General features: G+C 43.4%; 1 protein-coding gene across 1 annotated transcript in view; it reads right to left on the bottom strand.

Annotated features, from left to right (window-relative positions):
* The window catches only part of LOC112236787 (noelin-3-like), a 46,861-nt gene that overhangs the window by 10,660 nt on the left and 12,397 nt on the right, over nucleotides 1-23,804 (bottom strand). The window contains exon 2 of the mRNA XM_042308862.1: nucleotides 1,872-2,015. Coding sequence (XP_042164796.1) covers nucleotides 1,872-2,015 — 144 coding nt within the window. The remainder of the gene's footprint in view (nucleotides 1-1,871; nucleotides 2,016-23,804) is intronic.

The raw sequence follows: 23,804 nt of genomic DNA, 5'->3' as shown, positions 1-23,804 counted from the left end.
CTCACAAGGCCGCAGGGCCAGATGGATTACCAGGACACGTAATCAGAGCATGCGCTGACTAACTGGCAAGTGTCTTCACTGACATGTCAACCTCTCCCTGACCGACTCTGTAAAATATACATGTTTCAAGCAAACCACCACAGTCCCTGTGCGCCAAGAAAACCTGCCTAAATGACTAACATCCCATGGCACTCACATCTAGAGCCATGAAGTGCTTTGAAAGTCTGGTCATGGCTCACATCAACCCCATCATCCCAGAAACCCTAGACTCACTACAATTCGCATACTGCCCCATCTCGATTGTACTCCACACTGTCCTTTCCCACCTGGTCAAAAGGAACACCTACGTAAGAATGCTGGTCTTTGACTACTACAGCTCATCACTAAGCTAAGGACCCTGGTACTAAACACCTCCCTTTGCAACTGGATCATGGACTTCCTGACAGGCTGCACCCAGGTGGTAAGGGTAGGCAACAACACATCTGCCCCGTTGATCCTCAACACGGGGGCACCTCAGGGGTGTGTGCTTAGTCCCCTCCAGTACTCCCTGTTCACCCACAAATGACTTCAACACCATCATTAAGTTTTGCCAATGACACAACGGTGGTAGGCATGATTCCCGACAACGATGAGACAGCCTACAAGGAGGAGGTCAGAGACCTGTCAGTGTGGAACCAGGACAACAACCTCTCTCTCAATGTGATCAAGACAAAAGAGCTCATCGGGGACTACAGGAGAACGCCCCCATTAACATCGAGCGGGCTGTAGTGGGTCGGGAGCTTCAAGTTCATTGGCGTCCGCATCACTAACACACCATCATGGGCCAAACACAGCAACACAGTCGTGGCGAGGGCATGTCAATGCCTATTCCCCCTCAGGAGACTAAAAAGATTTGGCATGGATCCTCAGATACTCAAAACATTCTACAGCTGCAACATCGAGAGCATCTTGACTGGTTGCAACGCCACTTGGTATGGGAACTACTCGGCATCCGAGGGTAGTACGTATGGCCCAGTACATCACTGGGCACAAGCTTCCTGCCATCCAGGAACTCTCTATACCAGGCGGTACTGCACGGCAAGTGGTACCAGAGTGCCAATTATAGGTCCCAAAGTCATTATTAAACTGCTAAAAAGTTAATCAAATGGCTACCCGCACAATTTTCATTGAACCCCTTTTTTGCATTGCTGCTACTCACTGTTTATTATCTATGCACATTGACTCGGTACCGAAACCCCCTGTACATGTATATAGCCTCATTATTGTTCATTGATTGTGTAACTTTTATTTCTTGCTTTTAGTTTTTTTTTAAATGGAAAAAAAATATTTACCAAATATTTTCTTACTTAAAATAGTTTACTTAAAATAGTTTTTCTGAATGGTTGGTTAAGGGCTTGTAAGTAAGGATTTCACAGTAAGGTGTTGTATTTGGCACAATTGACAAATCAAATGTTATTCTATTTGAGTCATGGGATTACCTTCGAATGGAATTACACCCATTTTTCACCTCAGTCTACAAGACACTAGCAAAACCCAAGCCTACTGTACTTGATTGTAAGAGCACACACTGTTGCCACTAGTGGCTGGACAGATGTCCAATTCCGAAGTCAATCTCGAGTGATCTGCCTGAGCTGACATGGGGGCTAATTGACTGACTATCAGGGAAAAACTGCTGACGCACACAACAATTTAGAAATTGCACCTAACGCTCAACAGTAAATTAAGACCCTGACTGAGTTACAAAAATGAAAATACAGTATATACTTATTTCATTTGGGGGGTTGGGGGCCCCCTAGCAGACACAGGGCCCTGGAACCGGCCCTGATAGAGAGAGTATGTACTGTATGTGTCTGTATTGCTTTGTGTGTGACCTTCTCCAGTAGCTGGCGGAGCTGTCTTCCCTTGGCGTCTCTGGAGCAGAGGTTCTGTTCAGGAGCCACCACCGTGCAGATACACCGCCCGTCAGTATCCTGAGCTGAGCTGTACACCTGCCAACCCTCCTTAGGCCCGATGGTCTATACACACACACACACACACACACACACACACACACACACACACACACACACACACACACAAACAAACAAGAAAATATCAGTGAAGGGAATCAGTAATCTGGATAAATGACGTTGGATGACAGACAACATTTTTCAGTGTGAGCTGGTAGCTAGATGATCATATAGCTAGTGATAGAAAGTGATAGATACTACAAATGTTATAGTGCCTTGCAAAATTATTCATCTCCCTTGGCGTTTTTCCTATTTTGTTGCATTACAACCTGTAATTTAAATTGAATTTGATTTGGATTTCATGTAATGGACAGACACAAAATAGTCTAAACTGGTGAAGTGAACTGAAAAAAATGTACTTGTTTCAAAATATTCTAAAAAATAAAAATCTGAAAAGTGGTGTGTGCATATGTATTCACCCCCTTTACTATGAAGCCCCTAAATAAGATCTGGTGCAACCAATTACATTCAGAAGTCACAGAATTAGGTAAATAAAGTCCACCTGTGTGCAATCTAAGTGTCACATGATCTGTCACATGATCTCAGTATATATACTGCACACCTGTTCTGGAAGGCCCCAGAGTCTGCAACACCACTAAGCAAGGGGCACCATGAAGACCAAGGAGCTCTCCAGACATGTCAGGGACAAAGTTGTAGAGAAGTACAGATCAGGGTTGGGTTATAAAAAAATATCAGAAATGTTTAACATCCCACTGAGCACCATTAAATCCATTAATAAAAAATGGAAAGAATATGGCACCATAACAAACCTGCCAAGAGAAGGCCGCCCACCAAAACTCAACGACCGGGCAAGGAGGGCTTAATCAGAGGCAAGAAAGAGACCAAAGATAATCCTGAAGGAGCTGCAAAGCTCCACAGCGGAGATTGGAGTATCTGTCCATAGGACCACTTTAAGCCGTGCACTCCACAGAGCTGGGCTTTACGGTAAGAGTGGGCAGAAAAAAGCCTTTGCTTAAAGAAAAAAATAATTAAATATGTTTAGTGTTCGCCAAAAGGCGTGTGGGAAACTCCCCAAACATATTGAAGAAGGTACTCTGGTCAGATGAGACTAAAACGGAGCTTTTTGGCAATCAAGGAAAATGCTATGTCTGGCGCAACCCCAACACCTCTCATCATCGCGAGAACACCATCCCCAATGTAAACCATGGTGGTGGCAGCATCATGCTGTGGCAATGTTTTTCATCAGCAGGGACTGGGAAACTGGACTGGGAAATTGCAGGAATGATGGGATGGCGCTAAATACAGGGAAATTCTTGAGGGAAACCTGTTTGTATTCCAAAGATTTGAGACTGGGGTGGAGGTTCACCTTCCAGCAGAACAATGACCCTAAGCATACTGCTAAAGCAACACTCGAGTGGTTTAAGGGGAAACATTTAAATGTCTTGGAATGGCCTAGTCAAACCCCAGACCTGAATCCAAATGAGAATCTGTGGTATGACTTAAAGTTTGCTGTACACCAGCGGAACCCATCCAACTTGAAGGAGCTGAGCAGTTTTGCCTTGAAGAATGGGCAAAAATCTCAGAGGCTAGATGTGCCAAGCTTATAGAGACATACCCCAAGAGACTTGCAGCTGTAAGTGCTGCAAAAGGTGGCTCTACAAAGTATTGACTTTGGGGGGGGGGTGATTAGTTATGCACGCTCAAGTTACCTGTTTTTGTGGGTCTGGGGCTGTTTTTCATATCGGGCCCCTTAGTTCCAGTGAAGGGAAATCATAACGCTACAGCATAAAATGACATTCCTTTGCTATGAGACTCGACATTGAGCTCTGGGGCATCCTTTCCATTTATCATCCTTGAGATGTTTTTACAACTTGGAGTCCACCTGTGGCAAAGTCAATTGATTGAACATGATATGGAAAGGCACACACCTGTCTATACAAGGTCCCACAGTTGACAGTGAATGAGCAAAAACCAAGCCATGAGGTCGAAGGAATTGTCCAAAGAGCCAGACAGGAGACAGGATTTTGTCGAGGCCCAGATCCTGAGGAATATTTTATTCTGAGGAATATATATATTATATACTATTTTTATTGCTGCATTGAAGGTCCCCAAGAACACAGTGTCCTTCTTCATTCTTAAATGGAAGAAGTTTGGAACCACCAAGACTCTTCCTAGAGCTGGCTGCCTGGCCAAACCGAGCAATCGGGGGAGAAGGGCCTTGGTCAGGGAGGTGACCAAAACCCCCATGGTCACTAACAAAGTTCCAGAGTTAATCTGTGGAGATGGGCGAACCTTCCAGAAGGACAACCTGGCACCATCCCTACGGTGAAGTATGGTGGAGGCAGCATCATGCTGTGGGGATGTTTTTCAGCGGCAGGGACTGGGAGACTAGTCACGTTTGAGGGAAAGATGAACAGAGAGATCCTTGATGAAATCCTGCTCCAGAGCGCTCAGAACCTCAGACTGGAGCGAAGGTTCACCTTCCAACAGGACAGTGACCCTAAGCACACACCCAAGACAACGTATTAGTGGGTTCGGGACAAGTCTCAGAATATCCTTGAGTTGCTCAGCCAGAGCCCAGACTTTAACCCGATCAAACATCTCTGGAGAGAACTGAAAATAGCTATGCTACTCCATCCCCAAATACTGGTTTGCCAAGCTTGTAGCGTCATACCCAAGAAGACTCGAGGCTGTAATCGCTGCCTAAGGTGCTGGTGCATCAATAGACATATTTTTTTAAAGGAATACAGGGAAACACATTGACATGTCTGTCTTATTTTTCTCCATTTCTTTAAATGTGCAGCTCTCAGAAAACCATCCCATTAAAACATGAATCATCGGTCTGTCACTTCAGAGATAGAGATAGTGGGTGAGAGAGAGAGAGAGAGAGAGAGGTGAGAGAGATTGTGAGACAGGGGAGAGGAGAGGGAGAGAGGAGAGAGAGAGGGGAGAGATTGTGAGAGGAGAGAAGAGAGAGAGGCAGAGGGGAGAGGAGAGAGAGGATAGATGGAGAGAGAGGAGAGAGAGGGGAGAGAGGGAGTAGAGAGAGGAGAGAGAGGGGAGAGAGAGGGAGTAGAGAGAGGAGAGAGGAGAGGAGAGAGAGAGAGGAGAGAGAGATGCGGTTGTGAAATAGACAACCCCAGATGCTTGTGCAGGGACTTATACTGGTGCTGGTCCACTGGGAATGGGGCTGCAGCAGGGGTGGCTCCATGGCTCTAGTGAAAGGTATTTCGTGAGAATGATTAATGACCCTCCATTGGAGTGTATCTCTGTGTGAAACCAATGTAGTCTTGTATCAGATCCTCCTCTATATAACTTACAGAGATCTGGAACCATAGTGTACTGTGTATTGACTGCAGAGAGAGATTGTGTGAGACAGAAAATGCCCTAAAATTCTCAATGTTGCAACTCCTATTTTTTTATTCTCTGTGCGTGGACCTTTTATGAACTGTGTCCTAACAGTGTTACTTTGATGTACAGTTTGAACTGGGCTATATTATGCAAGACACGTTCTGTAGCAGAGCTAACGTCAACACCTTACCACCCACAGTAGAAACAAACTAACAGACAGTTCATAGTGGGGTTGAAGTTGTCTGAAGAGAGGAATGATTAAGCAAAACAAACACTCACAAAAATAAATGGACACGACATCAGGAGGGATACCTCGGAACGTCTGAAAATTGTTTTTAAAGAACTGAAAGATTCCAAAAAGGAAGCCAATCATTTCAGGTCCGGTACGTAGCGCAGCGGGAAGGTTCCAGTACGCTGTGAAAGATTCAGCCACCTACTGGCATCACACACCTGGCTAAAAGATTACTGTAGCTCTGTTGGAAACACTTTTATAGATAACTTTGACACATTCTGGAAACAGAAGATATTGGCTCCTCCACTCTGGCCACGCATTTCAAGGCTGCGTTGAGACAGCGATGCCAAAGCCCAGCTCAGTTAATCCATACCTTTGTGATGCTGAGTTGTCATAATGTTGCATCAAATGTGCGTTATTGCAGGGGAGTTGGCTGACACAATGTAAGTAACTTAATGAATGTGCCTCCTATCTGCCCTGAATACCTCTGTTGATCCTAAAGCTATTGTATGCAGTAATCATGTGCCTATGAACCAGAGTTAGACTGTTATCACTGAGGCGGTGAGCCCTAGTAGGAAGACCACTTTGTGCAGCTCAGCCTGCACAATCAGCTCCAATATAAATAATATGAGCATGTCTACTTCTGATAAGCTTCCCAGTAAAGCATTAAAATCAATCAGGCAACACAGAAAAGTTATCAAAAATAGCCCTTAACATATGTAGCCTAAGAAACAAGGTTCATGAAGTCAATAACTTGCTTGCAACATATGACATTCATATTCTAACTATTTCTGAAACTCAGACCCTTGATGATACAGTGGTAGCAATACATTGTTAAAACATTTACTGAAAAGACAGAAATGCCAATGGGGGAGGTGTTGCAGTCTATATTCAGAACCACATTCCTGTAAAGCTTAGAGGATCTCATGTTAAATACTGTTAAAGTAATATGGCTACAGGTTCATCTGCCTCACCTAAAGCCCATTCTGGTGGGAAGCTGCTATAGACCACCAAGTGCTAACAGTCAGTATCTGGATAATATGTGTGAAATGCTTGGTAATGCATGTGATTTCAACAGAAAGGTATATTTTCTGGGTGATTTAAATACTGACTGGATTTCATCAAGCTGCCCCACTCAAGAAAAAGCTTCAAACTGTAAACTAGTGCCTGCAACTTGGTTCAGATTATCAGTCAACCTTTACCAGGGTAGTTACGAACAGCACAGGAACTGAAATCATCAACATGCATTGATCATATCTTTACTAATGTTGCAGATATTTGCTTTAAAGCAGTATCGAAGTCAATTGGATTTAGTGAATATAGTAGCCATATCTAGGAAAACCAAAGTTCCAAAGGCTGGGCCTAATATAGTGTATAAGAGGTCATACAATAAGTTTGTAGTGATTATTATGTTGATGATGTAAATAATATTTGCTGGTCTATACTATGAAACAATAACAAATGATATAAAGAATGATAGTAAAAAGCTTTGGAGGACCTTAAATGAAATTTTGGGAAAAAAGGCAAACTCAGCTCCATCTTTCATTGAAATGATGGCTCATTCATCACAAAACCCACTGATATTGCCAACTACTTTAATTCATTTTTAAATGGGCAAGATTAGAAAACCTAGGCATGATATGCCAGCAACAAATGCAATAATTGTACTTTTGAGTGTGGAAGAGGTGAAACATTGATTGTTGTCTATCAGCAATGACAAGCCACTGGGGTCTGACAAACTGAATGGAAAAATACTGAGGATAATAACACTCCTATTTGCCATGTCTTCAATTTAAGCTTCTAGAAAATGTGTGCTGTCAGGCCTGGAGGGAAGCAAAAGTCATTGTTAGCCTGTTACCAACCCTTAGTAAACTTTTGGGAAAAATTGTGTTTGACCAGATACAATGCTATTTTAGAGTAAACAAATTGACAACAAACTTTCAACACACTTATAGGGAAGGACGTTCAACAAGCACAGCACTTACACAAATTATTGGCTGAGAGAAATTTATGATAAAAATATTGTGAGGGCTGTTTTGTTAGACATTATCGACCATAGTCTGCTGCTGGAAAAAAAATGTATATGTTACAGCTTTACAACCCCTGCTATATTGTAGATGAAGAGTTGCCTGTCTAACAGAACACAGAGGGTGTTCTTTAATGGTAGCCTCTCCAACATAATCCAGAAAGAGTCAGGAATTCCCCAGGGCAGCTGTTTAGGCCCCTTACTTTTTTCAATCTTTACTAACTACATGCTTTTGAGTAAATCAAAAGATAAAACAGTACATCATATTATTACACCACTACATATCTACAATACCAAATCTATAATATACAACAATATTACAATGTACGTGTGTGTAGAGCGTTTGTGTCTGTACATTTGTGTGTGTCTCTTCACAGTCCATGCTGTTCCATAAATTGTTATGGCTCAAAATTCTAGGAGCGATTGACTTCATCACTACTTGTGTCTGTATGAAGTGGTGACAAGCTGAATCCACCGAGCTGTCTGTTTAAACTATTAGCACACAGCTCGGACACTCATGCATGCCCCACAAGACACGCCACCAGAGGTCTCTTCACAATCCCCAAGTCTAGAACAGACTATTGGAAGAGCACAGTACATACAGTCGTGACTACTTTGAACTTGATTTCACATCAGTAGCACATCAGTAGCACATCAGTAGCACATCAGTAGCACATCAGTAGCAGTAGAGCAGTAAAAAAACAGGTAAAAATACACCTTATGGAACAGCGGGGACTGTGAAGAGACACGCCACAAATGTACAGACACAAGCACTCTACACACACACACACACACATTGTAATATTGTTGTATGGTGGTATTATACATTTGGTATTGTAGATATGTAGTGGTGTGATAATGTTATATGATGTACTGTTTTATCTTTTGATTTACAAGTAATGTAAGGGCCTTAGGAAGAGTAACCATGGCATCAGCTAATGGGGATCCCTAATAAATACAAATACACACACACACACACACACACACACACACACACACACACACACACACACACACACACACACACACACACACACACTACTGTATGACAAATGATCAATACATAAAGATGTCAGCCTGGTCTAAACTAGCCATGTCAGAATAAAGGATGCTGAACAAACAAGCCACCAAAAATGGACATAACTATTCATTACATCAATTGATCAAACTGTCTCTATAAAAGCTATGGGAGCAACTAAAGTGGAATGCACATGTCTGTCCTGGAATTGATGATCATGCTCCTTAAACGAGTTAACATTTCTGCTCTAATGGTGGATAAGATGAAGTCGCAGTTGCCTTGTGTGTGAGTGGGTGAATTTGAGTGTGTGTGCGTGACTGCACAGAGCTTCGTAACTAGATAGAGACAGACATTTTAGTCAGCAGCGGTTCAACTTAACAAGTGGTGACCTCCAAACATAACAGCCACGATAACAACAACACCTAACGTAGCACGGGGAACAACAGATATAGATAGACAGAGAGAGAGGAGAGTGAAAGATAGTGATGTGGAGTAAAACGAGGATGACTGTAGAAGAATGTGTGACAGTGTGCTGCGGAATTATTCACAAGGTCAGAGAAGGCAGGGATGTACCACTCCTGGAAATAAATCAATTTCTCTCTCTCTCTCTCTCTCTCTCATATATATATATATATACAGTGGGGCAAAAAAGTATTTAGTCAGCCACCAATTGTGCAAGTTCTCCCACTTAAAAAGATGAGAGAGGCCTGTAATTTTTATCATAGGTACACTTCAACTATGACAGACAAAATGAGAAAGAAAATCCAGAAAATCACATTGTAGGATTTTTAATTAATTTATTTGCAAATTATGGGAGTTTTGAGTCAATTGGAGGTGTACTTGTGGATGTATTTTTTATTTATTTTTTATTTCACCTTTATTTAACCAGGTAGGCCAGTTGAGAACAAGTTCTCATTTGCAACTGCGACCTGGCCAAGATAAAGCATAGCAGTGTGAGCAGACAACACAGAGTTACACATGGAATAAACAATTAACAAGTCAATAACACAGTAGAAAACAAAGGGGGGAGTCTATATACAATGTGTGCAAAAGGCATGAGGAGGTAGGCGAATAATTACAATTTTGCAGATTAACACTGGAATGATAAATGATCAGATGGTCATGTACAGGTAGAGATATTGGTGTGCAAAAGAGCAAGTAAATAAATAAAAACAGTATGGGGATGAGGTAGGTGAAAATGGGTGGGCTATTTACCAATAGACTATGTACAGCAGCAGCGATCGGTTAGCTGCTCAGATAGCTGATGTTTGAAGTTGGTGAGGGAGATAAAAGTCTCCAACTTCAGCGATTTTTGCAATTCGTTCCAGTCACAGGCAGCAGAGTACTGGAACGAAAGGCGGCCAAATGAGGTGTTGGCTTTAGGGATGATCAGTGAGATACACCTGCTGGAGCGCGTGCTACGGATGGGTGTTGCCATCGTGACCAGTGAACTGAGATAAGGCGGAGCTTTACCTAGCATGGACTTGTAGATGACCTGGAGCCAGTGGGTCTGGCGACGAATATGTAACGAGGGCCAGCCGACCAGAGCATACAGGTCGCAGTGGTGGGTGGTATAAGGTGCTTTAGTGACAAAACGGATGGCACTGTGATAGACTGCATCCAGTTTGCTGAGTAGAGTGTTGGAAGCCATTTTGTAGATGACATCGCCGAAGTCGAGGATCGGAAGGATAGTCAGTTACAGGGTAAGCTTGGCGGCGTGAGTGAAGGAGGCTTTGTTGCGGAATTGAAAGCCGACTCTTGATTTGATTTTCGATTGGAGATGTTTGATATGAGTCTGGAAGGAGAGTTTGCAGTCTAGCCAGACACCTAGGTACTTATAGATGTCCACATATTCAAGGTCGGAACCATCCAGGGTGGTGATGCTAGTCGGGCATGCGGGTGCAGGCAGCGATCGGTTGAAAAGCATGCATTTGGTTTTACTAGCGTTTAAGAGCAGTTGGAGGCCACGGAAGGAGTGTTGTATGGCATTGAAGCTTGTTTGGAGGTTAGATAGCACAGTGTCCAATGACGGGCCGAAAGTATATAGAATGGTGTCGTCTGCGTAGAGGTGGATCAGGGAATCGCCCGCAGCAAGAGCAACGTCATTGATATATACAGAGAAAAGAGTCGGCCCGAGAATTGAACCCTGTGGCACCCCCATAGAGACTGCCAGAGGACCGGACAGCATGCCCTCCGATTTGACACACTGAACTCTGTCTGCAAAGTAATTGGTGAACCAGGCAAGGCAGTCATCCGAAAAACCGAGGCTACTGAGTCTGCCGATAAGAATATGGTGATTGACAGAGTCGAAAGCCTTGGCAAGGTCAATGAAGACGGCTGCACAGTACTGTCTTTTATCGATGGCGGTTATGATATCGTTTAGTACCTTGAGTGTTGCTGAGGTGCACCCGTGACCGGCTCGGAAACCAGATTGCACAGCGGAGAAGGTACGGTGGGATTCGAGATGGTCAGTGACCTGTTTGTTGACTTGGCTTTCGAAGACCTTAGATAGGCAGGGCAGGATGGATATAGGTCTGTAACAGTTTGGGTCCAGGGTGTCTCCCCCTTTGAAGAGGGGGATGACTGCGGCAGCTTTCAATCCTTGGGGATCTCAGACGATATGAAAGAGAGGTTGAACAGGCTGGTAATAGGGGTTGCGACAATGGCGGCGGAAAGTTTCAGAAATAGGGGGTCCAGATTGTCAAGCCCAGCTGATTTGTACGGGTCCAGGTTTTGCAGCTCTTTCAGAACATCTGCTATCTGGATTTGGGTAAAGGAGAACCTGGAGAGGATGGGCGAGGAGCTGCCGGGGGGGCAGAGCTGTTGGCCGAGGTTGGAGTAGCCAGGCGGAAGGCATGGCCAGCCGTTGAGAAATGCTTATTGAAGTTTTCGATAATCATGGATTTATCGGTGGTGACCGTGTTACCTAGCCTCAGTGCAGTGGGCAGCTGGGAGGAGGTGCTCTTGTTCTCCATGGACTTCACAGTGTCCCAGAACTTTTTGGAGTTGGAGCTACAGGATGCAAACTTCTGCCTGAAGAAGCTGGCCTTAGCTTTCCTGACTGACTGCGTGTATTGGTTCCGGACTTCCCTGAACAGTTGCATATCCCGGGGACTATTCGATGCTATTGCAGTCCGCCACAGGATGTTTTTGTGCTGGTCGAGGGCAGTCAGGTCTGGGGTGAACCAAGGACTGTATCTGTTCTTAGTTCTGCATTTTTTGAACGGAGCATGCTTATCTAAAATGGTAAGGAAGTTACTTTTAAAGAATGACCAGGCATCCTCAACTGACGGGATGAGGTCAATGTCCTTCCAGGATACCCGGGCCAGGTTGATTAGAAAGGCCTGCTCACAGAAGTGTTTTAGGGAGCGTTTGACAGTGATGAGGGGTGGTCGTTTGACTGCGGCTCCGTAGCGGATACAGGCAATGAGGCAGTGATCGCTGAGATCCTGGTTGAAGACAGCGGAGATGTATTTGGAGGGCCAGTTGGTCAGGATGACGTCTATGAGGGTGCCCTTGTTTACAGAGTTAGGGTTGTACCTGGTGGGTTCCTTGATGATTTGTGTGAGATTGAGGGCATCTAGCTTAGATTGTAGGACTGGCGGGGTGTTAAGCATATCCCAGTTTAGGTCACCTAACAGAACAAACTCTGAGGCTAGATGGGGGCGATCAATTCACAAATGGTGTCCAGGGCACAGCTGGGAGCTGAGGGGGGTCGGTAGCAGGCGGCAACAGTGAGAGACTTATTTCTGGAGAGAGTAATTTTCAAAATTAGTAGTTCGAACTGTTTGGGTATGGACCTGGAAAGTATGACATTACTTTGCAGGCTATCTCTGCAGTAGACTGCAACTCCTCCCCCTTTAGCAGTTCTATCTTGATGGAAGATGTTATAGTTGGGTATGGAAATCTCTGAATTTTTGGTGGCCTTCCTGAGCCAGGATTCAGACACAGCAAGGACATCAGGGTTAGCAGAGTGTGCTAGAGCAGTGAGTAAAACAAACTTAGGGAGGAGGCTTCTGATGTTGACATGCATGAAACCAAGGCTTTTTCGATCACAGAAGTCAACAAATGAGGGTGCCTGGGGACATGCAGGGCCTGGGTTTACCTCCACATCACCCGCGGAACAGAGAAGGAGTAGTATGAGGGTGCGGCTAAAGGCTATCAAAACTGGTCGCCTAGAGCGTTGGGGACAGAGAATAAGAGGAGCAGGTTTCTGGGCATGGTAGAATATATTCAGGGCATAGTGCGCAGACAGGGGTATGGTGGGGTGCGGGTACAGCGGGGGTAAGCCCAGGCACTGGGTGATGATGAGAGAGGTTGTGTCTCTGGACATGCTGGTTGTAATGGGTGAGGTCACCGCATGTGTGGGAGGTGGGACAAAGGAGTTATCAGGGGTATGAAGAGTAGAACTAGGGGCTCCATTGTGAACTAGAACAATGATAACTAACCTGAGCAACAGTATACAAGGCATATTGACATTTGAGAGAGACATACAGCGAGGCATACAGTAATCACAGGTGTTGAATTGGGAAAGCTAGCTTAAACAGTAGGTGAGACAACAGCTAATCAGCTAGCACAACAACAGCAGGTAAAATGGCGTTGACTAGGCAACGGGGCCGACAGATAAAACATAAACAAGCAGAATGGAGTACCGTGATTAATGGACAGTCCAGAGTGCATCAGCTATGTAGCCAAGAGATCAGTGTCCAGGGGGCAGCGGTGGATGGGGCAGGGAAGCTGGACTGGCGAGTGTTATCCAGGTTGAAAAAAAAAAAAAAAAAAAAAAAAAGTTAACAATGACTAAATAGCTTGTAGCTAGTTAGCTGGTTAGCTTCTGGAGGTTCTTGAGTGTGTTCTAAAAATTAAAAATAATAGCGATTCCGTATCACATTGGGTGAGGCAGGTTTCCGGAAAGGTATAAACAGATTAAAAATCAAGAAGAGATAGAAAGTAAATATGGGTCCGGTGAGTGTTTGGGACGCGGCGATTCAGACGGTTAGCAGGCCTGTGCTAACAAGCTAACAGTTCGTAGGCCCGGGCTAGACAAGCTAGCAGTTAGCAGGCCGAGTTTAGCAAGCAGGGAGATAGCGAGGGCTGGAGAGTTGGCCTTTAGGGGACGTTGCGATGGGGTGAGTCTGTTTATTCCTCTTCATGCGGTGACATCGATAGACCGGTCGTGGGCCCGGGTATTGTAGCCCAGGAGTATGCTACGGTGGTGGTACAGGTGCGCTGGCCGGGCTAGCTTCACGCTAAGTGGGTGGAAGCGCTAGCCAGGAGTAATCATCCGGGGTTGCGATTTAGCTAGATAGCTACTTGTGAAGATCCAGCTGAAATGTTCCGTTTGCGGTGGGAATCCAGGGATGAGTCCGGGGATGAAAAAATATATAGGTCCGTTATGCTCTGGTTAGAGTCGCGTTGTTCGAGCTGGCGAGAGCTTTCCGAGCTAAAGGTTAGCTTAGCTGATGACCGGTTAGCTGAAGACCGCTAGCATAGCTGGTGGTTAGCCGGCTAGCTTCAGTTGAGGGGTTCCGGTTCCGAAGTAAATATAAATACTTTAGGAAAAATAGCTACATTGGGTGAGGCGGGTTGCAGGAGAGTATTTGGAAGCTTAGGTTTAGCAAAATGTTTTTGAAGAAAAATATGTAAAAAACGAAAAATAGACGATATATACAGGGACACGACGAGACAGGACGACTTACTGCTACGCCATCTTGGTACGAGATCTCTAGGCTTACCTTCAAACTCAGTGCCTCTTTGCTTGACATCACGGGAAAATCAAAAGAAATCAGCCAAGACCTCAGAATTTTTTTTGTAGAACACAAGTCTGGTTCATCCTTGGGAGCAATTTCCAAATGCCTGAAGGTATCACGTTCATCTGTGCAAACAATAGCATGCAAGTATAAACACCATGGGAACACACAACGGTCATACTGCTCAGGAAGGAGACGCATTCTGTCTCCTAGAGATGAACGTACTTAGGTGCGAAAAGTGCAAATCATTCCCAGAACAAAAGCAAAGGACCTTGTGAAGATGCTGGAGTAAACAAGTACAAAAGTATCTATATCCACAGTAAAACGAGTCCCATATCGACTTAATCTCATTGGCCGCTCAGCAAGAAAGAAGCCACTGCTCCAAAACCGCCATAAAAAATATGGACTACGGTTTGAAACTGCACATAGAGAAATGTCCTCTGATATGATGACACGAAAATAGAACTGTTTGGCCATAATGACCATCATTATGTTCGGAGGAAAAGGGGGAGGCTTGCAAGCCGAAGACCCCTAGCACAACAGTGAAGCACGGGGGTGGCAGCATCATTTCGTGCGGGTGCTTTGCTGCAGGAGAGACTGGTGCACTTCACAAAATAGATGGCATCGTGAGGAAGGAAAATTATGTGGATATATCGAAGCAACATCTCAAGACATCAGTCAGGAAGTTAACGCTTGGTCGCAAATGGGTCTTCCAAACGAACAATGACCCCAAGAATACTTCCAAAGTTGTGGCAAAATGCCTTAAGGACAACAAATTCAAGGTATTGGAGGAGCTATCAAAAAGCCCTGACCTCAATCCTATAGAAAATGTGTGGGCAGAACTGAAAAAGCATGTGCGAGCACAAACCTGACTCAGTTACACCAGTTCTGTCAGGAGGAATGGTCCAAAAGTCACCCAACTTATTGTGTGAAGCTTGTGGAAGGCTTGTGAAATGTTTGACCCAAGTTAAACAATTTAAAGGCAATGCTACCAGATACTAATTGAGTGTATTTAAACTTCTGACCCACTGGCAACGTGATGAAATAAATAAAAGCTGAAATAAATCTACTCTACTATTATTCTGACATTTTACATTCTTAAAATGCAGTGTGATCCTAATTTACCTATGAAAGGGAATTTTTACTAGGATTAAATGTCAGGAATTGTGAAAAACTGAGTTTAAATGTATTTTGCTAAGGTGCATGTAAACTTCTGACTTCAACTGTTTATACAGTTGTATATACTGTATTCTATTCTACAGTATTTTAGTCAATGCCACTACGACATTGTTCAATCTAATATTTAATATTTCTTAATTCCATTCTTTTCCCGTTTAGATTCGTGTGCATTGTTGTGAATTGTTTTTAGATACTCCTGCACTGTTCGAGCTAGGAACACATGCCTTTCGCTACACCCGCAATAACATCTGCTAAATATGTGTATGCGACCAATAAAATTTGATCATGTCAAACGCTTCTCTTGTTTTGTTATCGTTCCATGTTTGTTATAATTAAACTCACTAAGAACACCTGCTTCCTGACTCCCTGCATCTACATTACAGAATACTACCTCAACAAATGGAGGCAGCAGTTGATCATCTCCCAGATGGTCGGTGAACAAGGACACCTACTTCGTCAATACCATGACCAGCTGGCTCAGCTGTAGAAACAAAACATGAAGGGCAGCCAGCCAGCGAAAGACACGGGATTCCCGCGAAAGAGGAACTTATGTCAATATTGAATCAGTACTGATGCGATTTGGGCTTTAATGAGCTTGCAAAAGCAAATTGTATTGATTAATCGATGTGAATGATTAAATCATATCTGTATACTCTATCTGGGAATTAAACTTGAATTAACCTGTTAGCATCACTTTATCTAGGATAATGTGCAAAAGTCTAAAATGTTTCATTGGATGGAACAAATTCATTTGGTCTTTATCCATAGATCAACCTGGTAAAAGGTTTGTTTGGCAATTTAACTCCCCTATACATTGAATGAGACAACAATCAGTTGAGATTGGTTGGATATCATAAAGTGTAACCCGTTGTTACAAATGTGAGAAGACGTTGTCTTTAATATATATATATATTGGTGATTCTTCACCATAATTGGTCAATTAACCCTGAAAAGTGATCTCACCATGCAGAACATCCGTTGACAAAGACCCAATGGCTTCTCTCCCAGACCTAGCTGTTCACAGGAAATGTTCACTTCCAAGCACACACACAGGTTCCTTTCAATTCGGGAACGGGTTTACTAATGACGTCTCACGTTCAACCCAATCTACCGGAACACCCGGTAACATAAGAAAGTACTCGCCGTGGTCTACTCACGCTCCTGAAACGCGAGAGACAGGAAGATAATAACTTCGCTAACAAATATATTTCTCAAAATTCCTTCATAGTTCATATGTCCTAGACCTAGAAATGGTATAATTCACCCTAAACTGATCTTTACTCAGTATGCAACACCGGAGGGGAATATTTCCAGTATCTTGTTCAAATGGAAACACACACACAGGTCAACAACAAATCCTGCCTACGGCTCTAACGGTGTATAACATAATCTGCTACACAATTCATATTGACTAAATTCAACAGCAAAGGTCTAATTCTGTCTTAGATTCCTCGCATAGGGACTCCAAAATGTCATGACTTGATTTACATTAATCTGATGACTGCTATTTATTCCACTTACTATGTTTAATTGTTAACCAATTAAATTAATCATGTAACAATTAAATCAATAGGAATTTGGGGCACCACGGGAAGAAGTTGTTAAAACGAGCCTCCATCTCATGAAGTCAACTCTAGAAGATATGTTATATATCGATAAGTCACTTACTAATCATTACCTCATATCAGACTCATTCTGAACAGTTGTAACCCTCTTGAATCCGCAAGAACCCCAACTTTTGCTCATCATTCAGTACTGCACAAATGTATTTAATTATTTATTTACTTACTAACTAAATAATAACACAGAATACACACTTACATGAGCAAAAGTCCCTAGTGGACTGACAATATACAGTACGGTGGCTTATTACACAGAGTTGGAGAAGGGGGTGGGGAAAAAGAGAGAGAGAAAAAGGGATAATTATCGTGGATACATTCTAGGACTGTCTTCACATTAATCATATACCTTGCACACAAACCGCCACCCGTTTTGGAATAAGAAGCAATTAATGTACTTACAGTGTTTGAATGCCGTCGTTAGTCCTCTATCTCTGTTGAAATCAAACCTTCTTGAACGAGGGTTTTGTTGGCCTTTCCGCGGCCACTTGTACATACTCTGATTTTCCACCAGATGTCATAATGTCCTTCTTCTTAGTTGTCCGGTCTCCAATGAGTTTTGTTCAGAACTTGTTCTTAGCTCGTGTGGATAGTCAAAGTCTGAACCCCTTTTATACGGACAGCTGCAGCCTGTTCATTTTCAGGTATAGTCTGGTGAGTTTATCTTCTTCACCCCGTGTTGGTTCAACGTTTCAACCATTTCCCACATGTAGCTAACGCTCCATGCTTTGCTGATCTTGTAGGTGAGGTTATCTTCTCATCTATTGTTGAGGTTGAGGGTTTCAGAGTTTGTAATCATTTCAACGTGTGGACCAAAGTCTCACATCTTCTGGTATGGTATGTTAATTCTTACCCAGTCCTTTTAAGCACTCTGGTTGAAAAGGGTAGTTTCATCACGCTGACAAGCTCTCTGACCTCATTGGCTACTTAATGGGCAACGTATCATCAAAACTATGATCTCGTTAGAAAACTAAAATCACATTCCTACACAGCGTAAAGGATGTAAATCTGACAGACACAGTGGGAAAGCTCTTCAAGTTACAATATTTTCGTTATAACATGTTTATAAAAAAATGGATGACGTCACAAAATAGACATTAATGTTACATAGACCATCCCTCATCATTCCCCACATCCAGATGTTTTGAAATATTGTTCACTTCTGGACAATAGAGTTTTGGGTGGCAAAATGTCTCTGTAAGAAAGCAACATTCCAATCACCACTCCTGAAGACCAAAAATAGTTCCCTGCTGCAAACAATTTACAATTGGCGTGCGGTGTCATATAACCCACACATCATACCTACTTCCCTCTGCGGGTGAGAGGGCTCTGGGGGTCGTGGATCCATTGTAACCTGATCTTTGGATCCTCACAGGAGAGTCATGACACCATGTCAGATGCTTCTCTCGTTTTGTTATTGTTTCATGTTTTGTTATTATTAAACTCACTAACTACACCTGCTTCCTGACTCCCTACGTCTATGTTACATAGGCGCATAACGAGTTTGCTTGTTGGAACTGCACAGGGGAAGTCTAGTTAAACCAAACTTCTAATCCATTCTCCTCTGTTATTATGGGCCCTGCATGCTGTGCAGTAAAGTGCGTCTAGTATGGGGACTGTCTGCATCACACACTCACAAACACATTTCCCTGGGTGCTGTGGAATGATATCTGTCTAATATGGGGACTGTCTGCAACACACACTCACAAACACATTTCCCTGGGTGCTGTGGAATGATATCTGTCTAAGCCATTCTCCTCTGTTATTATGGGCCCTGCATGCTGTGCAGTAAAGTGCGTCTAATATGGGGACTGTCTGCATCACACACTCAAAAACACATTTCCCTGGGTGCTGTGGAATGATATTTGTCTGTTATGGGGCTGTCTGCATCACCGCTCAGGGCCACAATTACTGTAACTAAGAAGAGGAAGGAGGGATGGATGAGAGGAGAAAGGGATAGATATATAGATCTCCTGAACATCTCTAAAACTAAGAACATTATATTTGGTACAAATCATTCAATAAGCTCTAGACCTCAGCTGAATCTGGTAATGAATGGTGCGACTGTTGAACAAGTTGAGGAGACTAAAATTACTAGGTGTTACCTTAGATTGTAAACTGTCATGGTCAAAACATATAGATTCAATGGTTGTAAAGATGAGGAAAGGTCTGTAATAAAGAGATGCTCTGCTTTTTTTACACCACACTCCACAGAGCAAGTCCTGCAGGATCTAGTTTGGCCTTATCTTGATTAATGTCCAGTCATGTGGTCAAGTGCTGTAAAGAAAGACCTAGTTAATCTGCAGCTGGACCAGAACAGAGGGATACATCTTGTTCTTCATTGTAATCAGAGGGCTGATATAAATACTATGCTGTCAGTCTCTTTGGCGAAGAGTTGAGGAGAGACTGACTAGATCATGTCTTCTTTTAATAAGAAACATTAATGTGCTAAAAATTCCACATTGTTTCCATAGTCAATTTACGCACAGCTCTGACACACACAAACTTACCCCACCAGACATGCCACCAGGGGTCTTTTCATAGTCCCCAAATCCAAGAAAGCATACACTAAAAATGTTTTAAAATTGAAACTTTATTTAACCAGGCAAGTCAGTTAAGAACAAATTCTTATTTACAATGACGGCCTACCGGGAAACATTTGGTTCACTGCCTTATTCAAGGGCAGAACGACAGATTTTTACGTTGTCAGCTCGGGGATTCAATCCTGCAACCTTTCAGTTACTGGCCCGAACTCTCTAACCACTAAGCTACAGGCTAACATTAAGCAATGCAGGTGATCAAAGAAATGCAGTTTTCTCTCAGTGTCTCCCACTACAGCTATCCATATTGGTCATGCAAATAACTCGTTAAAGACACCAGTCCAATGATGTATTATTATTGACATTAAACTTTCTTTAGATATTATCAGCTTTCCCTCCCTATGGGTGATGTTAGCTCGAAGAATAATCAGCTGTACCTCCCTATGGGTGATGTTAGCTCGAAGAATAATCAGCTGTACCTCCCTATGGGTGATGTTAGCGCTAAGAATAATCAGCTGTACCTCCCTATGGGTGATGTTAGCGCTAAGAATAATCAGCTGTACCTCCCTATGGGTGATGTTAGCTCTAATAATAATCAGCTGTACCTCCCTATGGGTGATGTTAGCTCTAATACTAATCAGCTGTACCTCCCTATGGGTGATGTTAGCTCTAATACTAATCAGCTGTACCTCCCTATGGGTGATGTTAGCTCTAATACTAATCAGCTGTACCTCCCTATGGGTGATGTTAGCTCTAATACTAATCAGCTGTACCTCCCTATGGGTGATGTTAGCTCTAATACTAATCAGCTGTACCTCCCTATGGGTGATGTTAGCTCTAATACTAATCAGCTGTACCTCCCTATGGGTGATGTTAGCTCTAATACTAATCAGCTGTACCTCCCTATGGGTGATGTAAGCGATGTTAGCTAATAATTCCAGACACAGTAAATCATACTACCATAGGCAGTATGTTCAGACCAGATCTATCCATCCATCCAGATTATTATTATGTTTGGGTATTTCATAAGGATCCCCATTGCAACAGCTGCAGATACTTTTCCTGTTGTCCACACAGAACATGAAACATCACATAATGCAGAACATCAATAGACAAGAACCACTCAATGAGAGAAGTTCAAACATTTAAAAACATCACACACAGCCTACTTAAATCAATACATACACACAGAATCTCCTAAGTCAAATAGAGGAGAGGCGTTGTGCCATAAGGTGTTGCTTCATCTGTTTTTGAGCAATATGAGAAGGAAGGGAGTTCCTTGAAATAATGGCTCAATATAATTGGGGTGGCAGGTAGCCTAGTGGTTACCTGCCACCCAGCCTCACATGTCTGGCAGCTTCATTAAATAGTACCCGCAAAACACAAGTCTCAACGTCAACAGTGAAGAGGCGACTCCGTTATGCTGGCTTTCTAGGCAGAGTTCCTCTGTCCAGTGTCTGTTCTTTTGTCCATTTTAATTTTACATTTTTATTGGCCAGTCTGAGATATGGCTTTTTCTTTCCAACTCTGCCTGGAAGACCAGCATCCCAGAGTCGCCTCTTCACTGTTGACGTTGAGACTGGTGTTTTGAGGGTACTATTTAATGAAGCTGCCAGACATGTGAGGCATCTTTTTCTCAAACTAGACACTTTAATATACTTGTCCTCTTGCTCAGTTGTGCTCCGGGGCCTCCCACTCCTCTTTCTATTCTGGTTAGAGACAGTTTGCGCTTTTCTGTGAAGGGAGTAGTACACAGCATTGTACGAGACCTTCAGTTTCTTGGCAATTTCTCGCAAGGAATAGCCTTCATTTCTCAGAACAAAAATAGACTGACGAGTTTCAGAAGAAAGGTCCTTGTTTCGGGCCATTTTGAGCCTGTAATCGAACAAACAAATGCAGATGCTCCAGATACTCAATTAGTCTAAAGAAGGACAGTTTTATTGCTTCTTTAATCAGGACAACAGTTTTCAGCTGTGCTAACATAATTGCAAAAGGGTTTTCTAATGATCAATTAGACATTTAAAATGATGAACTTGATTTAGCTAACATAACGTGCTATTGGAACACAGGAGTGATGGTTGCTGATAATGGGCCTCTGTACGCCTATGTAGATATTCCATTAAAAATCAGCCGTTTCCAGCTACAATAGTCATTTACAACATTAACAATGTCTACACTGTATTTCTGATCAATTTGATGCTATTTTACTGGACAGAAATGTGCTTTTCTTTCAAAACCTAGGACATTTCTAAGTGACCCCAAACTTTTGAATGGTAGTGTATGTGGATGGTATCTAACCATCATTGGTTGATCAATTCCACGGTGCGTTGCTCGATTGCGTTTAACTGGGCTGTGGTCAGTATGACAGAACGCTGTTCAACTTTTAAAGGCCCTGTTTCACATTAGCACCCAGCCAAACAATAACCTGTAGAGCATATAGCTATGTTTCAATCTGATATGTCACCTTTTTTTGGGGGGTGGATATTGGAGATAAAATCGATTATATGCCGCAAGTGAAGCATAAAAAGACACAAAAAGAAAAATAATATAATGTTGTCCTTGCTTGAAGTAGAAATAGGTGAACAGTTTTGGAACACTGAGTCATTGACTGCCTGGCTGTACCAGGTGGCTGTGTTACGGATTTCTTTTGACCATAAGGCACCGGACTACAGCCATATTGTTTTGAACCTTAGCTACAAGCTATTTAGTCATTGTTAGCGGCCTTTACCTTCTGCACAGCTAGCTAGCACCCACCGAGTTACCTAGTTCCGAAGCTATCCCTGAGGCCACCTCCAGGCCTACTCAGTTGTTCACCTGGACTCCACCCAAACACGGCTAGAACACACTACTCCACCGGATCCTTGCCGTAAGCTCTGGACCTTGGCACCGGATAACTGCTGCTACCGAGTGGGTATAGTGGCTAATGCCTCTGCCCCGAAGCTAGCACCAGTTAGCCGTGAGCCAGGCGCATCTCCCGGATAGAAAACTAAATTACTACAACTACAATACCTCTTTCGACACCTGGCTTGGATCCGTAGTCGATACGGCACCCCGCCGCACCACCACGACAGGTCTGCCGACGAATACTCCATCTGCTGTGCCTTCAACCGGCCTCCGTCGGACCAGATGCTAGCCTACTACTACTAGCCCCGGGTTACTAACTTTAAACGCCGCATGCTAGCGTAGTAACGACTACTCCGCGGCTTCCCTGTTCCTTCTATTGCTGCCCCCTGGACCCTATGATCACTTGGCTACATAGCGGATGCCCGCTGGACTGTCCATTAATCACGGTACTCAATTCTGTTTATATATTTATTTGTTTTTATTTATTTATTATTTATTTTTTGTTTGTTTATCTGCCGGCCCCAGGCGCGAACTCAGGCTCTGTGTGTAGTTAACCGACCCTCTGCCCAATCTTCGCCATTTTGCCTGTTGTTGTTTTAGCCGATTAGCTGTTGTTGTTGTCTTAGCTAGCTCTCCAAATCAACACTTGTGATTAATTTATGCCTCGCTGTATGTCTCTCTCATATGTCAATATGCCTTTTATACTGTTGTTTAGGTTAGTTATCATTGTTTTAGTTTAATGCGGAGCCCCTAGTTCCACTCATTATACCTCTGATACCTCATTTGTCCCACCTCCCACACATGCGGTGACCTCACCCATTATAACCAGCTTATCCAGAGATACAACCTCTCTTATCATCACTCAGTGCCTGGGCTTGCCCCCACTGTACACGCACCCCACCATACCCCTGTCTGCACATTATGCCCTGAATCTATTCTACCACGCCCAAAAATCTGCTCCTCTTATTTTTTGTCCCCAACGCTCTAGGCGACCAGTTTTGATAACCTTTAGGCGAACCCTCATCCTACTCCTCCTCTGTTCCTCGGGTGATGTGGAGGTAAACCCAGGCCCCACGTGTCCCCAGGCACCCTCATTTGTTGACTTCTGTTTCATGCATGTCAACATCTGAAGCCTCCTCCGTAAGTTTGTTTTACTCACTGCTTTAGCACACTCTGCTAACCCTGATGTCCTTGCCGTGTCTGAATCCTGGCTTAGGAAGGCCACCAACAATTCTGAGATTTCCATACCCAGCTACAACATTTTCCGTCAAGATA

This window comes from Oncorhynchus tshawytscha, linkage group LG29 (genome assembly GCF_018296145.1).
Source record: "Oncorhynchus tshawytscha isolate Ot180627B linkage group LG29, Otsh_v2.0, whole genome shotgun sequence".
In the NCBI taxonomy this organism is placed as follows: Eukaryota; Metazoa; Chordata; class Actinopteri; order Salmoniformes; family Salmonidae; genus Oncorhynchus; species Oncorhynchus tshawytscha.
The sequence above is the reverse complement of the archived record's forward strand: the minus strand, read 5'-3'. Positions and strand labels throughout refer to the sequence as shown.